Genomic DNA, 18,761 nt, shown 5'->3' on the forward strand with positions numbered 1-18,761 from the left:
TAGAAATTTCTATTGAGCTTATTATTTCAGTTTTACTTATTCTTAGTAATTCTAGAACTTCCAACTAAAAGGTCAACTAAAATGTTTTATTTAAGCTTTCAGTTACTGAAAATGGTTTTTCAGTTAACCACCTTGACCTGATATTTTACTGATTGCTGTTAGTAGTTTTGGTGGTTCCTCATTACAAATAATGTGAGTTTAATAATTAGATTACTTTTTTCAAGTAACGAGTAACGTAACGAATTACTTTTAAATTTACAGTTCACAGTACCTTTACAGTTGCAAAAAATGTAACTTTTGGGGTTTTTGTTATTAAAAAAAACAAACAATCCCAGTGACAAAAAGTAACATAATGCATTATTATCCATAAAGAGTAACTAAGTAACACAGTTAGTTACTTTTTTATTGGGTAACGCAACATTGTAATGCATTACTTTTAAAAGTAACTTTTCACAACACTGCCTGTGTCTTTTTGTTTTCTCAGGCAGTATATGGAAGGCAACCAAACACATCTGAATCCAATGCTTCCCTAATATCCTGTCTACTAAGATGCCTTCATCTGGGACTTTTTTAGGGCAACATTAGAGTTGCCCTTTACAGTCTGTGATAACCCACAATTCTGTGTGCCAAATGTGGTGGTTGGTGGTGAAAATTGTTTTAGATGCTTAGAAGTGACTTTGTGGGGATCTAGATGCCTGTCTGAAACCTGCTGTGTGAAGCAGTGAGACGGATGCTTTAGGTTTCACACACACACTGCACTCAGTGATAACCTCGTCCTGACAGCACCTGTATCAAACGTGTGACACACACACAGACAGACACACACTTCTGTGTAACCATAGGAACAGCAAACATCAAACCCTATGAAGGTTTAAAGTGCCAGAGTGTTTTCTGCAGTCAAGCTGGTGAGGATGACCCTGACGCACACACACACACAGCTGTCAAGGAAAATAAGACAGTTTGAAAGCTGTCTTGGTTTCCTGTCAACTCAGGTCCTCACACACACACACACACACACACACACACACACACACACACACACACCATCAGGGATGGCGTTGAGTTTCTCCATTGTGTCGTTCAGGCCTTTCTGTAAGTCTTTGTTCTTTTTGTTGGCTCCTTTCAGCCTGAACTGAAGAGCACCCAGATTGTCTCCATTTTCTGAAAAAAGAAAAAAAAATGACGTTGGGGAGATTTGTGAGAAGCTGCTGGATATTATTTTTGCTGAAGACGGTAATCTGATGGGGTTTTTCACCTTTTACGTCATTCTGCAGCTCTTTGGCCTCGTTCCACAGGCGGTGGCTCTTCTGAACCGAACCCTTGGCCTGATCTTTCAGAGATCCTTTAGGTCCTGAGGCCTACAGACAAAACATTGCACACAGGTTAGAGCCGATGCCACTTCAGATGGTACAACACGGCAAAAAATGCTTTTCGTACTTATAATAATAATCTGCCAATGGGGTAAGAAAAATAATCTTGTTTTCTGTTTGAAATCATTTTTTTTTCCTTACCCCATTGGCAGATTATTTTGCTTGTTTCAAACAAAAACCCACTTCATTTCGACTTGTTTTTCTACAAAACAAGACAATAAGTTTTACTCGTCTACAAAATCCTTCTTGATTTAAGAATTTTTAGATATTTTGGCTGGAAACAAGACAAAAAAACAAAGTATGAAATGCAATTTTTGCAGTGGAAACCTGCTGCTACGTTATAGGAAAGAACATGTTTTAGAGATTTGTGTTTTATTGGAGAAAAACTCTTACAATGCATTTTTATTTTTAAGTGAGTTTACCAGCCAAACCAAAATGTATTCAGACATCTTTAACATTTCTCACATTATCAGTTTATTCACTATAGTTTAGAAAATGGTAATAGAATATGACAAGAACTCAAGAGTTAAACTGCGTCAGAACAACAACATCTTGATAATGTCAGATAACTTTGATAGAAAGGTATGTAACAAAACATGGTCAGGTCAAAGCGTCAAATCAAATTTTTGGTCCCAAGTTTACTGGGACACTCTTAAAAATAAAGGTTTTAAAGGGGTGTTTTTTGCAGTCATGCCATAGAAGAACCATTTTTGGTTTCCCGGAGAACCTTTAATTAAACAGTTCCTAAAAGAACCATTTGAAGAACTTTTTTAAAATGTAAAGAACCTTTTTCAATTATAAAGTACCTTTTCTGCATTTGACAGGTTCCGTGGATGTTCAAGGTTCTTCATACACTGCAAAAAATGCTTTTTTAGCTTAGATTTTTTTGTCTTGATTCCAGCCAAAATATCTAAAAATTGTTGAATCAGGAAGGATTTTCTAGATAAGTAAAAATTATTTTCTTGTTTTCAGAAAAAACAAGTCAAAATTAAGTGAGTTTTTGCTTAGAACAAGCCAAAAAATCTGCCAATGGGGTAAGAAACAAAATCTTATTTCAACCAGAAAACAAGATTATTTTTCTTACCCCACTGGCAGATTATTTTGCTTGTTTCAAGCAAAAATTTAGTTAATTTTGATTTTTTTTTCCTGAAAACAAGACAATAATGTTTACTCATCTAGAAAATACTTCTTGATTTAAGAAAAAAGACAAAAAAAAATCTAAGCTAGAAAAGCATTTTTTGCAGTGTACACTGCATAAAATGATTTTCTGACACATTTTTTTGTCTTGTTTCCAACCAAAATATCTAAAAATTCTTAAATCAAGAAAGATTTTCTAGATGAGTAAAAAACAAAGCAAAATTATGGACATTTTAGCTTGAAACAAGCGGAATAATCTGCTAGTGGAGCAAGAAAAATAATCTTGTTTTCTGTTTGAAATAAGATTTATTTGCTTACCCCATTGGCAGATTATTTTGCTTGTTTTAAGAGAAAAACTCACTTAATTTTGACTTGTTTTTTTCTGAAAACAAAATCAATTTTACTCATCTAGAAAATCCTTCTTGATTTAAGAATTTTTAGATATTTTGGCTGGAAACAAGACAAAAAAATAAAGTAGGAAAAGTGAAGCATTTTGATGCAAATCAAGAAACTTTATTTTAAAGAGTGTAGTCCACAGTATGACGATTGTTTTGCGTATAACATCTCAGTTTACTTTTATTTTGCTATCCTCGCTTACATAAATGAATAATACTGTCCGGCATCCACTAGTAAAAAAAATATAAAAAATTACATCTGGTGTCTGAATAATTTTTGGTTTGACTGTTATGTGCCAAACAATATTTTTCAATTGTGATTTTATTTTTTTACTTAAGAGGGACTGAACCTGTCATACACTATTATCAAAAGTTCAGTAAGGTCAGTAAAAACTTTCAGAAATCATTGTGATATGCTGATTTGCTGATCAAGAAATATTTCTGATTATTATCAAGTAATAGAAAGTCACTGGTTGTGTAGCAATAAACAAAAAATGTATTCTATATGAAATCTAACACGGAAATTGGAAATGTTGTTGAATGTGATACGATCAGTGTGTTCTTGTCAGAGAGAGAGGACTGAAAGCTAATTTTCAGTATTGTTGCATATTGTCGGCTTTGACACTCTTGTGTGAAGCACCTTGTTCAGTTTTAACCTTTTGCCCCACCGTTTCTGCGCGAGACGTGAGAGGATAGTGAAAGAGGGTGAATGACTACAGCGAAGGACGACAACGGGAGAACAGGAGGAAAGCTTTGATCTCTGAAGCAGGACAAATGGAAATGAATTGAACGGCTTCAACACGACCTGCCTGAGGTGAAGAGCGTTTCTACAAACGGGCTCCTGACACAATTGTTTCCTGAATATTCCTTGTTGCAATATTGAAAAAAGCTGCAAAAATAGTCCTCAAAATGGTTGACTTCGTGCTCCAAAACAAAAAGTGTAAAAAAGTGTTCCTCACCAGCTGTAGAGCATCAATGCTGGTTTTCTTTGCCTCTTTGGCCACCTTATCGGCCTCGTTGATGTAGTTCTTGATGTTGGTGTAAGCATTGAAAGCAGCGGTGGCGTTGAAGGACAGGTTCTTCGCCTCAGCTAGAATACTACAGAAACCACATAAACACAGTCAGATCAGTTAAAGACCACAAAATAAACTAAACTAGATCTACTGGTAAAATGTGCCTGTGATCACATTTCCACAAAATGATATTACATTGCTTTGTGCATTGCTTCTGCACATTTCATGACACTTTCCAAGCGAAATGTCCAGTGATTGGATCTAAAAGCACATTCTATGCGAAACAGATGAATGTGAATCTGGCAGCGTTTTAATAAGTTGGTTGTTGTACTTATAAATAAAGTAGAACCTACACTAAACGCAATACTGACCCTAACCGAAGGCAAATGTTATAAAAAAAAAAAAAAAAACACATTTGTTGATTTGTTTCTGCAAGTTTTTGAGCTATTTTATTGCTGCCACAAGTAGAATGCTTTACCGGGTGCACAACCAAGCAAGTTTACTATGTCAGAAAAGGAAGAAAAGAGCTGGTTATGTGATGCAAATGTCAAAATTTGTTGCATTTTACAACTACAGTAAATGTTTTTGAGCTCATATCTTAGTATTGTCCAAAGTACTGTGCAAAATAAGTCTTTAGTAATCAACCATCTGCCTCTTGTAATCACAATTAGCTTGAAAAGGAATAACAGTTGTCAGGGTTTTACTGCCTCTAGTGTTCATTTGAGCTGGAAACTGCAATATTGCAAATTTAGATTTAGTCTTAGTCATAGTCTTTCAACTAAAATGCCATTTTGTTTGTTTTCGTTTTAGTCAACTAATTATTGTACGATACACTACAGTATACTACAGTAGATTTAGTCAGCTAAAATCGAATGGGTTTAGTTACAATGTAATACATTTATTACACATTTCTCCAAAAACTCATTATATAGGTTTTATCATGATAGACAAAATTTAACTGCTGTGACACACAACATGCCTTTATATTAAAATTAAATGAAATCATAAAGAAATAAGAACATGGTCCTCTTTTCAATGAAAAACCAATGGTTATATACTTATAATTATGCATTCCTTCTAACAACTTGTCTAACACATTCTTCATTCTTCCCATTACAGTAGTGGACATTTTGAAAAGTACAATATAATTTTTTTTCGCTACTCCTCCAAAATTTCTCAAATTATTTGGAAAATGGGCTTGGATGAGTTTGGACCAAGACATACAGAAATGACAGAACAATTTTTCGACCTACTGGTGAAAAAAAGTTGATGTAGTGAAGTTAATGAGGTCGACCCAAAACTGTTTCAAAGTCTCTATCTTGGCCAAACTTTGATCAATCGGCACAGAACTTGGTACAATTAATCGACACCCAGTTCTGAGGATCTATGCCAAAGTTGGGAACAGCGCCACCTATGGGTCGCGAGATATGAAAAACGCACATTTTTGCTTCTAACTTTGGAAAGCATTGTCCAAATTATGTTGTTTTAATATCTTTTAATTTTTTGATTTATGCACATTCTTATGATGTCTCATTTGTCATTTTCCATCAGTGTGCCTGTCGGTCATGTTTAACTAATTGAAAAACAGTTTTTACGCCACAAATGTTGTTACATTTTGTCCAAAATCTAGTCGTATGATCTTTGGACTAAGCCACACAAAAATGACCACACCGAATGTGTGTCAACTGAGTGCCGCACTCTGCTAAGCCACTGGCTCCATAGCCTGAAGCCTGTCATGTTGTTGGTTTGAGTCTTGCACGGTGCAGCTTTTTAAAATTGTATGTAATGTTGTGCAGTTTTGATTTGTTTATTATCCAGATCAGTATTGTACAAATCTGTATTGCTCCTGAATTAGAAATAAATGTTTTTATCCATGCTGTGTTCATTTTCATTTCAACTTCGACTCGTTCTAAGTTCATTCTCACAGATAATTCTGATCGGGCTGTTTTTCACATTCATTTAATTTCTGCAGTTTTTCCTCTTCCTGCTCTCTACAGTCTGACTTTGTTTTTCATGGTGAAAAAAAGTTTTTGGCAGAAATTATGATGAAAATTATTCATCAACCAAATTTAACATTGCAATAAACACACACACACACACACACACACACACACACACACACACACACACACACACACACACACACACACACACACACACACAGACACAGACACAGACACAGACACACACACACACACACACACACACACACACTGGTTTACATGTTTTATGGGGACATTCCATAGGCGTAATGGTTTTTATACTGTACAAACCGTATTTTCTATCGCCCTACACCTACCCTACACCTAAACCTAGCCCTCACAGGAGATTGTGCACACTTTTACTTCATCAAAAAAACTCATTGTGCATGATTTATAAGCCTGTTTCCTCATGGGGACCTGAGAAATGTCCCCACAAGGTCAAAATCTACTGGTATTCCTATCCTTGTGGGGACATTTGGTCCCCACAACGTGATGAATACCAGGTACACACACACACACACACACACACACACACACACACACACACACACACCTGTCGAGTATGGCAGCAGAATCATTGAGCTGCCCGGCGTGGTCCTCCGCTCTCAGCAGCAGATCAGGGACGGTGTCTTCCAAACCGCGACCCAAATGTGCCACCTTGGAATCCAACTTTTTGTGCAGGGGATCCAGCTCTCTGGCCATCTCCTCCAGCTCCTACAGACACCACTCAGTAAGCCACAGCTCTGAACATAATTATTTAGTAACATTTCTGTCGTGTGTGCAGTGTCAAACTGACCTCTTTGCCCCGGTTGATGCTGTCTGAGAGAGCATTAGCTTCATCCAGCATCTTCTCTCCTTCTGCCAAAACTCCCTCCATTTCCTTCTTCTGTTTAGCGGCTACATCCCTCTTCCCCTGCTCAAATGTAATAACACACTTTAGACGTGAAACAGAGTGTTTTATAAGTCTGTGTTTGAGTAAGTGTGCACCTGCAGACGGTCGAGGTTCAGTTGGTTGTTACCAGCCAGTCCTTCGGCCTGCTTGGTTTTGTTGTGCGCGTCCCTCAGCAGGTCCTGGGCTTCCTCCAGTTTCTGCCTGTAATCGCCCATTTTATCACTGACCTCCTTCTTCAGGTCCTCTGTGGCCTGGTGTGGATCTCCAAACAAACGCTTCACTTTAGCCAAAAGAGCCTCTGCGGCACTATAAAGATGAAGAGAGAGAGAGAGCTCCTTATCTGTGACTCATGACACAAGAAAACACTTAAAGAGACCAAAGCAAACCAGAACTACAATACCATTCAAATGCATGGGCTCAGTAAGAATTTGTTTTTAAGAAAGAAATTAATACTTTAATTCAGCAACTTTTTATTCTTCAAAAAATTTGAAAAATAAAATGTATCATCATTTTAAATATTGGTAATAATCAGAAAAGTTTCTTGAGCAGCAAATCAGAATATTAGAATGATTTCTGAAGGATCATGTGACTTAAGACTGGAGTAATGATGCTGATAAAATTAAGCTTTGATCACAGCAATCAATTGCACTTTAACAGATATTCACATGTAAAACAGTTGTTTTAAATTGTAATATTAATTCACAATTTTACTGTTTTTACTGACTTACTGATTAAGTCAATGCAGTCTCAGCGAGCAGGAGACACTTCTTTCAAAAACAAAAACCTTATCCACCTCAAACTTTTGTAAAGTACACTCTTAAAAGTAAAGGTGCTTTAAAAGGTTCTTCACAGCGATGCCACAGAAGAACCATTTTTGGATCCACAAAGAACCATTCAGTCAAAGGTTCTCTAAAGAACCATCTCTTTCTTACCTTTTTATAATCTGAAGGACCTTATTTCGCCACAAAGAACCGTTTGTGAAAATGAAAGGTTCTTCAGATGTTAAAGGTTCTTTTTGGAACCATTTAGACAAAAAGGTTCTTTTATGGCATCGTGAAGCACCTTTATTTTTAATAGTGTAATTGTGTGTTCCAACACAGGGGTGAATAAATCACAACATGAGTAATATATTTATGTTTTTGCATTCACTATTTCTCCAATAAATTTCTAGAATCCTAAATAAAGATTTGTCGGACGTATTTTGTATTTTAGTATGAGACAGGAGACATCAGAAGTATCTACATACTTCAGTGCTGCACTCAAACTGAATCCACCTGAAAACCATCTACTAGGCCTGAAGTGGAACTGACAGCTCTTAAACCGGTTCTCTGTTCCAGCTTTACTGAACTCATTCCCTCTGTCCTCCTCTAGGTGTCTCTCTCTGTTCTCTCATGGCTGCAGAGATGCAGGAATCCATTACAGAAGTAATTTGATTAGGCTGGAATAATATTCCTCCCCCTCCCAACCTCGGGCAACTTTTAATTAGTTCATTAAGATTTTACATAAGAAAGAGAAACTTTCTTCATTTGAGCTGTGATCCAATGAACCACAAAATACGGCTGAGAAACATAATGCCACCAAAACAATTATTCCAACCTGAGCTTGAATGGCGTCCTCACTGCTACTCCACTTTATGTGCTCTGTATGTAGGAGGTTTGATGTGGTACTCCAACAGAGTAATATTCATATGATCTACATATGAACCGTATGTTGCATTATAATACCTTGCAACAAATCCCAACGAGAGAGCTCAGTGCCTTACATTTTAAGCATAGTGCATGATTTTTCTATTATAGAGTGCAACAGACTGTAAAAATTCCATTCATTTTCTTCATAGGGAAATTGATTTTTAATGATAACTTATAAACCTTGTTGCTAATTGATGGAATATGCTTTTGTGTTGAAAACATTAGCCCGCATTATTTCAACTTTCTAGTTCTAGTTAAAGGCACGTTTTAGTATGTACGTTTTTGCCACTAGAGGGCGCATATTCAAAACAAACAAAGAAGTCTGATGATGTTGTGACTGATTGTGGAATCCCTACAGCTGATGCAATCTGTTGGGACTATTTTGGATATTGTAATCAAAAAATCTTACATATTATGCCTTTAACAGCTTAATTTATTAAGAATGCACCGAAATGAAAATTCTTGGCTGAGGCCGAACAAAATTACAAACTGGACTGAAGGCCGATTACAAACAAGGTTTTTCGTGTTTTTTTTTTACCACTGCATAAATTAAATAGCCAATATTTGCTTTTTACAGTTTTGTATTGCTTTTCAAAGAAAAAAAAATCTATTACAAAACAACAAATAAATTTTTTTTAACACTGAACATTTTTAACATTATAGCCTACAAACAAAGCACAGTTTAACTTAAAAGACCTCAGTACTACTTTTTGCTGACAGCAGCAGATTTATGAATGACTGTCATCTTTGGTCTTTGAACCCTGGCTAAGGAGCTGCTGTCAGAATAAATACAATTAGTGTATGGTGTATTAGACAACAGAACGTTCTGGAGTTGATTTACTAATGGATGATTTCAGTCATCATACAGTAACCTTTCTCTTCTCATGTAGACATGCGATGCGCTTCTAAACAGTCTATTACTATATATAGAGCAAAATATAGATCAACTTTAAATAAACTCATAGTTTTTGATTCGAGAATATCATTTGCAATGCTTCATGGGTTTGTAGTTCTTTTCCTCACTAAAGCCATTTTTTCTTTGCTTTTTTCTCAGATTTTCAAATACTTTTTTGCTTCAATTCAACATTTGTAATCTTGTGATTCTCTAGCTGGTTGGTTTGTTCCATGGCTTATAAATGGTAATTAAAAAACGTTAACAAAAATCCCTATGGGAGAAGTGAATGAGAAAAATATTTTCAAATCCAACGCCACTAAAAAAAAGTGGGCTGCAATTATGCAGCCTATTGCACAAAATGACATTTCGTACAGTTGTGACCCATGAACTGACATAATCTGGACACATTGTGCAGTGTGTGTGTTTTTACCCCAGCTCTTCATCAGCGATGTTTTTCTTGCCGGAGAGCTGGCGTTTGCGTAGTTCTGCAAGCATAGCTTGAATTTCATCATTCATCTCGTTCACGCTCTTCTCAGGAGTCCCATCCCTTGAGCCTAGAGTCGCGTTCAGCTCACGCGCTTTGTCCCGTAAAGCTGGACAACACACACATAGTCACATGTGCTTTAATGTGAGCAGCAGCAAATTTACACTCATGCAATACACACAAATACTGTAACTATAAATACTTTTACTAATGAGGACACACCATGCACTACTATTGATTTCTATGAAACTCATTATAATAATATGAATGACACATATATACACAGAACAACTTTCCCTTATTTCTTTTTGCCTCTTATTCAAAGGTGTGACTTGCTTCAGTTTGATTCAAAGAAATTAAAATTTGACTCAGCAGAGTTAATGTTCTTTAATCAAACGAAATTAGATTCAGAAATAAAACCCCAATCAGTTCAAACAGGAGAGCGAAATAAAAGAGCGTGCAAGCTTCTCTGCATATTCTAATTTAAATAAAAATCATTAAATTGAGATGAAAATGAGCTATAATTACATGCGTTTCTAAATTTCCTCGAGAGTTCAAATGCAAACAGTCGATCGACTACAAAGAGCGCAGCATATACCTGCCAAGCGAGCCGAGCTGGAAATAATTGCATAGTGAGTTTCAAACGCAGCTCGGGTCTTTGGGGTGGACAGAATCATTTGATTCCTACTCGTTTAGCGTGCGAGGGAAGATGAGAGACGAGGCGGTTTACTGGAGCAGGAAGCTCACGCACAGAATGGATAATGAAGCTCTTCCACTCCGCGCTGACTGATGTCTGCTCTCCTCCACTTCTGCTAGCAGCTTTTTGGAAGCGCTTTTTGGCCAGTTATCAAAATCCAGAGGACCAAAGTGCAATATGTTGGCTTCAAGTGCCAAACACGTATCCAAGAATATAAATTACACACTTTTTTTTTTGTATTTACGGCTTTAATCTGCTTGCATTCGGTGGGTGAGAGTGTCCATCATTATGTGCATCTGATGTTTAGATGTCCAGAGACGAAACCATCTGTTGTGAGAACACCTCTCAGGTATCACCCACATTTGCATGACAGGTGTTCAGAGAATTAAGGTTGTGATGTGGCCACAAAAACGTAAGAATTAAGAAAGCACATACGGGACAAAACATCCCAGATGTGTGCAATGATGCAAAATATACCTGTGCTGCAAAAACAAACATTTGCACAAGGCATAAGTCATTAGCCAGTGACTTGTCAGTATTTACTGGCCACACTGTTGCCAAGTCAGTGGTATTTCATTACGTTTTTATTGCTGTTTTTCATGTTAAATGTGAAGACAGGTTGGATGCCACAGACTTTTTTGGGGGCGGAGTAGGTGATAACATTACATTAACTTCATGCAATTTTATTTTATTTTATTACATGAATCCTTTCACTTTAAAGTAGTAATTTAAATCAGTCTATAGATATATTTATCATGTCTGTGAATATTCGCTGAGTTTCGGGCACATCTTTAGCCATTTTACAAAAGCACAACGTTTTGTTGCTATTGTGAGTGCACACAAATAAAAGTAGACAGTCTGCAGTTCCAAATGATGTATTACTCATACCTTTATGAGCAAAAATGATGGCGTATTTTAGGTTTCCACTACCCTGGAAATCCAGAGGTCTCGCGAGAGCACAATTTGAATTGTCTCTGCAAGACACTCTGGCATCGAGCAATGATGCATGTTACTGCAATACGTAAGCAGTTCTGGGAACCAATCAAATCGGTGTATCTGATGTAGGCGGGCCAGAGGCGAGCTAAGCCGATGACGACAGCGCTGCGACGTCCGGAATCATTTAGTAAACATTGAAAGAGATCTACAGAAGAACACCAGTTGTTTGAAACGGCTTTGGCCGCTACAATGAACTCGGCTTTTCATATAAAACCGCGCTCGAATCGTTCCTTTGCAAGAAGGACGTTTTTGCCGTTTTGCCGACTGGATACGGCAAGAGTTTAATCCATCAGTTAGCTCCGCTGGTAGTTAAGCGAATGGGGCTTAGTGAAAACCCACTGGTGGTTGCGTCTCGCCGTCGATCGCCCTTATGGAGGACCAGGTGAAAGAGGCGAGAAAATACGGTCTTTTGGCTCTGCAACTTGGCGACCACGAAGAGGAACAGATCCGAAGCGGGCAATGCCAGATAGCATTCGGCAGAAAAAAGAAGTGGCGAGAAATGTTATCGAACAAGGTCTACCGGGACAACCTGATCGGGATTGTGGTGGATGAGGTCCATCTCATTTACAAATGGTAAGAGTCACTTGGTAAACTTACTGTAATGAAAAACTGAACTATTCAATAGTAATACAGTAGCCTAACTTGAACAGGAAGATATGTCTCGCAGCCGAATGAAACGCAAGCGTCCAGCCACATATTTGTTGATAGTTAATGAATAGTTTGATTGGACCTAATTGTTTTATGAGGTTGATTCGGCTGTCGTAATTAATAGTTATTAATCTAGTCACATTGTTTATGTTAGAGTTTCAAATGCACGCTTGGTGCCGCCCCTCGAGTTAGGCCCTTTTCATTGCTTGATGCTTATTAGGGTCTGGATTTTTCCAGGCTAGGTTTCCACTGTCATTACGAAAAAAATGCAAGTGCTCGCGCTGACACTTCCATGTCCTGCAAAGCGTGTTTTAGCTTATTTGTTTTGGTCATTTTTGTGATGCGCTCCTTCTCAAGACAGAGACAACAGAAAGTGCATCTTTAACTATTTTACAAAAGCCCAGCGTTTTGTTGATATTGTGAGTGCACACAAATAAAAGTAGACATTTTGCAGTTCCGAATGATGTATTACCGAATAATGTCGTATTTTAGGTTTCCACTGATATTAGGAAAAAAAAGCAAGTGCTCACACTGATGCTTCCATGTCCTGCAAAGCGCGCTTTAACTTTCACTCTCCGCACAAATGAGTGGATAAGTGTCTAACAGCTCACATTTATCTACGTTAAATGTTACGATTAATATAGTGAAACGCAAGTGTTTTATGTCTATAGATTTTATTTTAGGCAAGTCGTGTTGATTTGAGAAAGCTAAATTGATCAAACACGCTCAACTCATTGCCGCTGGCCGCTTGGTCGTTACTTTAAAAAAAAAAGCTTGAATTTAACAACACACAGTCAGCGAGTGGATTATCTGTTTAAGAGATTGTTTTATCAGTAATGAATTTTGTCTCTTTTAATTAAGGCATCACATAGTGTTAGCTAAACCATCATTAACTAAAGCAGCTTCTCATTTAAAGCCATGTACAATGATACAAACACACTCATTTAGAGAGCATCGGACCACAGACAAACAAACACATCTTAACCTCAGCTTCACCCAATCATCACCTCAACCTCAGCTAATATCATACTGATCCCATCAAAACCTCATTCAAATCATCATTTCAGCTGGACCAGTCAAATCCATCTCATCAGTTTGTCATTTGTTGTTACCTTCAGCAGCCAGGAGTGTGTTCCTGACGTAAAGCTCCAGCTCCTCGGCTCCTTTGCGGCTCCGCTCCGCATCTGCTGCCGTCTGCTCCCCATCAGCAGACACTTTAGTTGCCTGCATGTACAGAGAGAAAAACCCGATAAAAGCACAGTGAGATTTTATTGAAGAGTCTCAGATCAGCCTCACATGCTCTTCTGCAGCCGTGTGAAAAAGACACCTCAGGATAAAAACAACAAAATACATTAGATCTGACACTTCTGGGGGCAGCATGAACAAAAACTCAAAGAAACGCTGTGAAACTGCAATACTTCCAGTTTGGCAGAAATGTTTGTAGGGTCAAGGTTACACAAACCTAACAGGACAGAAGAAGAGCATGAAGGTTATCCTATTGAACAGGCTCTTCAACGTCTGTTTATATGAAAAAGCTGCTTTAGAACTGAACTGTAAAGAGTTTATCAAGGATTTCTGTTGAGGAGATGGTGAAAGGTTGCCTTTAGCAAGTGAGCAGAATGCTTCAGACCATGAATGCATTAATGTTCTGGCTTTCTTTCATGTTGAAAAACAAACTAACAAGGTCAGCGTCTTACAGGAGTGATTCAGATGGGATATATAAAGTACAGCTTAACCAAACACAATAGATTTACATAGGAACCAATGGAGCACAGCATCAGAAAACAAGAAATATAAATTCAGAAATGTAAAGTCTACATGAATACAACATCAAACTCTGCTTATGATATACAAACTGGCTTATGATTTATAACCAGGGGACAACAAAAAGTGGATTATTTATTTATTTATTAAATATTATTACAATTAAAATGAGCTGTTTTCTATGTTAAAATGTAACTGATTCCTGTGATCAAAGCTGTATGTCCAGCACCATTACTCCAGTCTTCAGTGTCACATGATCTTTCAAACACAGTTTTTTTTTTGTGTAACTTTTGTAACATTTTAAATGTCTATATGGTCACTTTTGATCAATTTAAAGGAATAGTTCACCCAAAGTTGGACCAGAAACTATTTGGTTACCCGATATCTTCTTTTGCATTCAACAGAGAAACGAAACTCATAAACAGAGAAAGAACAACTCAAGGGTGCGTAAATAATGCCAGAATTTTCATTTTTGGGTGAACTGTGCCTATAATGCATGCTTTCTGAATAAAAATGGCCTATTACATTCTTTCTGTAGTGTAAGCATTTTGGTTTCCACAAAAATACGAAGTTCCACAGTAGTTTTCAACATTGATATAAATCAGAAATGTTTCTTGAGCAGCAAATTAGCATATTAAAATGATTTCTGAAGGATCATGTGGCATAAAACTCAGTTCACGATTACATTTGAACATACATTCATACTGTAGAAAACATCCTTTAAATTGTAATCATATTTCATAATATCACAGTTTTTACAATCAAATAAATGTAGCCTTGGTGAGCAGAAGATGTCCCTTTTATGTTACTGTGAAGTAAGTAAAACTTAATGTAGGGTCACATAGCTACTAATAATATCAATTTCTATAAAAACACACATTTAGACTCAACAAGGCCCATCAGGAGAGGTCTACATGCATGCACTTGCATTTGGTAATAAATTTGATGCTGCAGTTAAATGGTTTACGTCTAGTGAACAGCTTATTACTGTAATAACTGAATTGGATCAGGTTCAGTCCTGATGTTTAATGTGTGTGAGACTCACCCTGCTGAGCAGTTCGTCCATCTCAGTGACCAGACTGCCCAGGTTACTGTCAGCCAGCTGCAGCAGTCTCTCTGGGGCTTTCTGTGGAGACAGCATGTGCTGCGAACACACAACCAAAGATACGTCAATACCATCAATACCTGACTGACGGATGGAGACGTACCACCATGGAAACCAGGATGACACAGTCTTGTGAGACTTCCAGCCTGCAGGCCTTTGACATCAGTGAATTATGAATCATGTAATGAAGAATTCGAGCTATACGTGCAAAACTATATTGTAAACAACTCAAATATAGATGCTAATTAGCAGTATATTGGTCGGTTTGACTTGATTAGAGCTTCAAATCAACCTTAAGTCATACTGGAGCTTCAACAGATGAAGTTCAACACAATTATTGCTATATTTTATGTGTTCAAGACATTAGTTTTTCTTTTCTCAACTTCTTTGTGTCATTATTCAGGTGGAGCATGCAACCAATCACAGTTATACCAGATATATCAAAATATTTTACACTGCAAAAAACGCATTTCCAACTTAGATTTTTTTGTCTTGTTTCCAGCCCAAATATCTAAAGATTCTCAAATCAAGAAGGATTTTCTAGAGGAGTAAAAATTTACTTGTTTTCTGAAAAAAAAAAAAAAAAAAAGTCAAAATTAAATTTTTGCTGGAAACAAATTAAATAATCTGCCAATGGGGTAAGAAAAATAATCGGGTTTTCAGTTTGAAATTAGATTTTGTTTCCTCACCCCATTGGCAGATTATTTTGCTTGTTCTTAGCAAAAACTTAATTAATTTTGACTTGTTTTTTTCTGAAAACAAGAAAATTTTTACTCGTCTAGAAAATCCTTCTTGATTTAAGAATTTTTAGATATTTTGGCTGGAAACAAGACAAAGTAAAAAAAGCATTTTTTTGGCAGTGTACAGATATTTTTGGGGTTTGTTTTCATGCGTATGCTTTAAATAAAATATCTTAAAATAGGACTGCCAATTGATTCAAAAGTTTAATTTACTAACATGATGTGCAGATTAATTCTAGTCCTCAGATTAAGATAAATAGATGATATTGTGTTGTGTAAAACATTAAATATACATCCAGTGACAACTAATTAGTACACTGTTACTGTACTGTTACTTTGTTTCTGTGCACATAATTCAATCACTGGCCTATTCAGCAGTAACCCATTTGCAATTGAATTTATTAATCTGAGAAATCATCTCTGAATTCACATGCATTCATAATGCATCACATTGACAGTAAAAATCTTCCAGACTTGGATGGGTTTGGTGTTTTGAGGCCCTGTGAATGATCAGAGCTCCTCATGCTCACCTTCAGTTCCTCTGTCATGTTCTCAAAGCGATACAGCACTTTATACGGCAAGGGGAGGGGCAGAGTGAGATTGACGCTGCCAATCAAACGCAGCAGACGATCCATGTCACGAATCAAGAGTCCTGCGCAGTCATCATCACATGCTGAAAACAGTCCAAATTTAACACTTTAGATTCATATAACACATGCACACAGAGCCCACAGGCAGCACTACATCATACTGCACACACTGCATGCATCTCCATTAGATGCTATCCTACTAGGTCACAAAAAAAAAATGTGTATACATGCTTAAGGGTCAAGGGTCAAGGGTCAAAGGTCAGGCACCAGCCTCAGGGTAAACTAACAGTGAACTTAGTGAACAGCAACAGTGTTTTTAACTCACCTATTGTCAGCTAATGTGCTTCATGAGTATTTTCATTTGAGAAAATCATTATTTTACTCCACAAAAATCTACAAACTTGCTGTTTTGCAAATGAACAACAATGGCTGATTAGGGGGAAAAAGTCAGTGCCAAAAAGAAAAAAAAAGAAAGTTGTTATTGGAAATAAAAACAAAATTACTAAAATGAATTAAAATTTAAATGAAAATGCAAAATAACAACTAGCTTAAAATAATGATATAACAGAGCCTTTAGAAATCATTCAGATATGCTGAATTACTGCTCAAGAGACATTTCTGATTCTTATCAAGGTTCAATGTTATTCAATGTTATTAGAACGTTAGAAACAGTCGATAAAATTAATAATATTTAATTATTGGAAAAAAAAAGGTAGAGCCAGAGCCAGTTCTTTTCAACAGGGTTATTACCTAAAACAAAACCATTATTGTTTTGTGAAGTGTTTCGTTTCTGACATGCATTGTATATGAACCAATCACAACAGACTTGGCCAGCTGACCAATCAGAGCAGAGTAGGCTTATAGAATGGAGGGGTTTACAGACCTTAAGCTCAGAACTGCTTTAAACAAACTGTTGCAAAATGATTCTAATGTTTAAAGTATACAATGTTTTCTGACCTTGCATTTAAACCTGTTGAAGTGGACTCCAACACAATATTAGGACGCTTTAAAATACCATATGACCTGCTATATTTGAAAAAAAAAAAAAAGAATTGACAGAAGGGTGGAGTCATTACACTAGAAGTCTATTCATACATGTACTCCAGTGCAAATTAAAAAGGACTACACACACTTGTTCTGTAGTCATATTTGATCAGGGCATGTGCTTGTGAATATGTGTGTGTGACAGAGAGAGGGAACAGACTGTCTGAAAGGACAGCCATGTTAACCGCCAAGGATGGACAGGTCCTGGGGCAAGAATGCTGTTAACGAATGTTATTGGCCTCTTTTGTCTCCCATCCTCTGCTATCACAACAGCACTCATCCAGCATCCCTCCATCATCTCCATTCACCTGCTCGGAGGGAGAGCCACGTCCCAGAGCAGTTCCCTCTCTCTAGATTAAACGTGAGCGAGGTGGAAACTCAGGGGAGCAGGACTTCTCAAGCGTGAAATTTAACAGAGAGTGTGAAACAGCTCCTGGCAGCCTATTATGAGTGTTTGACATGCCACGAGCGATAGCGGCAGAAAAAAAAAAAAAAAAGACACCGACAGGCGCGTGGCTTTCGCCGCGGACGCAAAACGCCGCTCAATTTAACCTCTTGAAAAAATGGGGCTATTAAGATTTCCTGTGAAGACGCCTTCTCACGCAAAAGACTGAACGAATAAAGGTGTGAAAAGACCTGGAAAGAAAAACGCTGCACTGAGGAGCTCATGAAAGCAAAATCTCAATTATCAATCTTTACAGCAGGGTGGTTCCCCCCAAATTAACTCTCTGGTTGTGTTCGAGTCAAAGATTTTTTTTTCCCCGAAAATACTAGTTAATTTTATCATTGGACTCAAATTTTCTGACTTTGTCAACACAGGGTATAAGTACTTAAAATAAAGGTCCTGTTTCTTGTGATCTTCCCCATTAATTTAGTAAAATGTTGTACAAAATAAAAGCATTTAAAAGCAAACTTCCTGATTAAACATTAAAGCACACTAGTTTGAGAAACAGTGCAATTTTTTTTTTATAATTTATCTCATATTGTGAAAAAAAAAAAAAAAAAAAAAAAAGAGGTACCTAGTACTTTTGGATAAATTAGGCCTATGATTAATCAGATGCAAATAGAAACACAAAACCAGTCCTAAATGAAAGAAAACAAGTTGACAAAAAGATTGAATCCAATATTTTTTGATAATATAGCAAAATAAGAGATTAATAAGCATTTGTTTGGAGTCCGGTCATTTTTGACCCGGGAACACCTCAAGTGTGACTTTTTGCAATTTTGTAAAAAATAAAAGCATTTATAAAAGCAAACTTCCCGATTAAATATTAAAGCACAGTAGTGTGATAAACAGTGCATTTTTTTATCTTTTTTTTAT

At 36.9% G+C, this 18,761-nt stretch overlaps 1 protein-coding gene across 1 annotated transcript in view; it reads right to left on the minus strand.

Annotated features, from left to right (window-relative positions):
- Positions 1–18,761, minus strand: part of LOC141283312 (laminin subunit alpha-2-like) — a 194,633-nt gene that overhangs the window by 39,435 nt on the left and 136,437 nt on the right. Inside the window, exons 33-42 of the mRNA XM_073816596.1 lie at positions 16,337–16,479; positions 15,007–15,105; positions 13,310–13,421; positions 9,803–9,965; positions 6,885–7,095; positions 6,694–6,810; positions 6,451–6,611; positions 3,862–4,000; positions 1,256–1,358; positions 1,045–1,161 (exon numbers count right to left, since the gene is read on the minus strand). Coding sequence (XP_073672697.1) covers positions 1,045–1,161; positions 1,256–1,358; positions 3,862–4,000; positions 6,451–6,611; positions 6,694–6,810; positions 6,885–7,095; positions 9,803–9,965; positions 13,310–13,421; positions 15,007–15,105; positions 16,337–16,479 — 1,365 coding nt within the window. The remainder of the gene's footprint in view (positions 1–1,044; positions 1,162–1,255; positions 1,359–3,861; positions 4,001–6,450; positions 6,612–6,693; positions 6,811–6,884; positions 7,096–9,802; positions 9,966–13,309; positions 13,422–15,006; positions 15,106–16,336; positions 16,480–18,761) is intronic.

This window comes from Garra rufa, chromosome 13 (genome assembly GCF_049309525.1).
Source record: "Garra rufa chromosome 13, GarRuf1.0, whole genome shotgun sequence".
Taxonomy (NCBI): Eukaryota; Metazoa; Chordata; class Actinopteri; order Cypriniformes; family Cyprinidae; genus Garra; species Garra rufa.